Source organism: Teleopsis dalmanni, chromosome 2 (genome assembly GCF_002237135.1).
Source record: "Teleopsis dalmanni isolate 2A chromosome 2, ASM223713v2, whole genome shotgun sequence".
NCBI lineage: Eukaryota > Metazoa > Arthropoda > Insecta > Diptera > Diopsidae > Teleopsis > Teleopsis dalmanni.
In genome coordinates this window covers 2,964,179-2,965,220 of record NC_051847.1, presented here as the reverse complement: position 1 = coordinate 2,965,220, position 1,042 = coordinate 2,964,179, and the positions used below count along the sequence as shown (strand labels likewise).

The 1,042-nt window shown below is 28.5% G+C and overlaps 1 protein-coding gene across 1 annotated transcript; it reads left to right on the top strand.

Annotated features, from left to right (window-relative positions):
• The first annotated feature begins 297 nt into the window (after positions 1-297).
• Positions 298-1,020, top strand: LOC119684770. Its single transcript, XM_038098883.1, has 2 exons — positions 298-332; positions 393-1,020. The coding sequence occupies exon 2, from the start codon at positions 452-454 to the stop codon at positions 983-985; it is 534 nt and encodes a 177-aa protein (XP_037954811.1). The 5' UTR covers positions 298-332; positions 393-451; the 3' UTR covers positions 986-1,020.
• Positions 1,021-1,042: the final 22 nt, after the last annotated feature.

Genomic DNA, 1,042 nt, shown 5'->3' with positions numbered 1-1,042 from the left:
CCTAAAATATACCAATTATTATATATTATTTTTAACAAAATCCAAAAATTTATAAGATTTATAATTGGTGTAAACGTTGTGTTTAACACATTTAAAAATATATTAAAAAAAGTATATATCTAAAAATTTGAAATAATTTAACTTTATTGTGAATATCAGCTGAAGAAGAATCACTACATCTATATTAGCCTGGTTAATATCGAAGCTTTCAAATAAATATATATGCATATATAGACATCCTGTTCATATATTGTCTGTCTCTTTTGGTTTTTTTTTTTTGACAATTCAGTTTTATTAAAATAACTGTCCCTTTAAAATTTTTCATAGCTGAGGTAAATATATATTTAAGTAATTTTTTTATTATAAAAAACTTTTAAAAATATCTTTTACAGAAGTTTTCTAAACTCATAAATAAAACGCAATTAAGGCAGGGTTGTTCCGGTAAACAATCATGGAGATTGATGATTTTAAGGAAGATATAGGCATAATAGAGATGAATGAAAATCAACTTCTTTTCGAGATAGAATCGGATGAAGCACAGAATGGATTACAAATGGAAATATCTGACTTGGAAGTTTCAAAAACAGTTTTTGTAGATATTGGGGGTCGTTCTATCAATACTATAAATTGTACAGAAGCAAAACCAATGTTTCCTATTTGTCGCGCATGGTTACAAAATGAAAAAAAATCGCTCAATACCACAAAAGATAATGAAATTCAAATTAAACAGGAGGATAATGGAGAGGAAATGTGTATATCAGCGCCAAAGCAAGGTATCAAGACTGCTGTTCCTCCACCGTATCCACAAAAAGAACTGAGTCGTGCAGATTCGTCAAATGTTAAAGAACTGTTGGAAGAGTTTGTACACCGTGGGAAGAAAGTGAAAAGGGAGTGGATAAAACAAAGATCAATGTATAAAGCACAATTTAAGATTAACGAGCAAATTTTAAAATTTGTCGACAGGAAAGAATCTTTGAAAGAATAAAAAGCATGTCTTGCTTGTAATATATATTCGTGAAGTAAAAGTACATTCCTCTTTTAA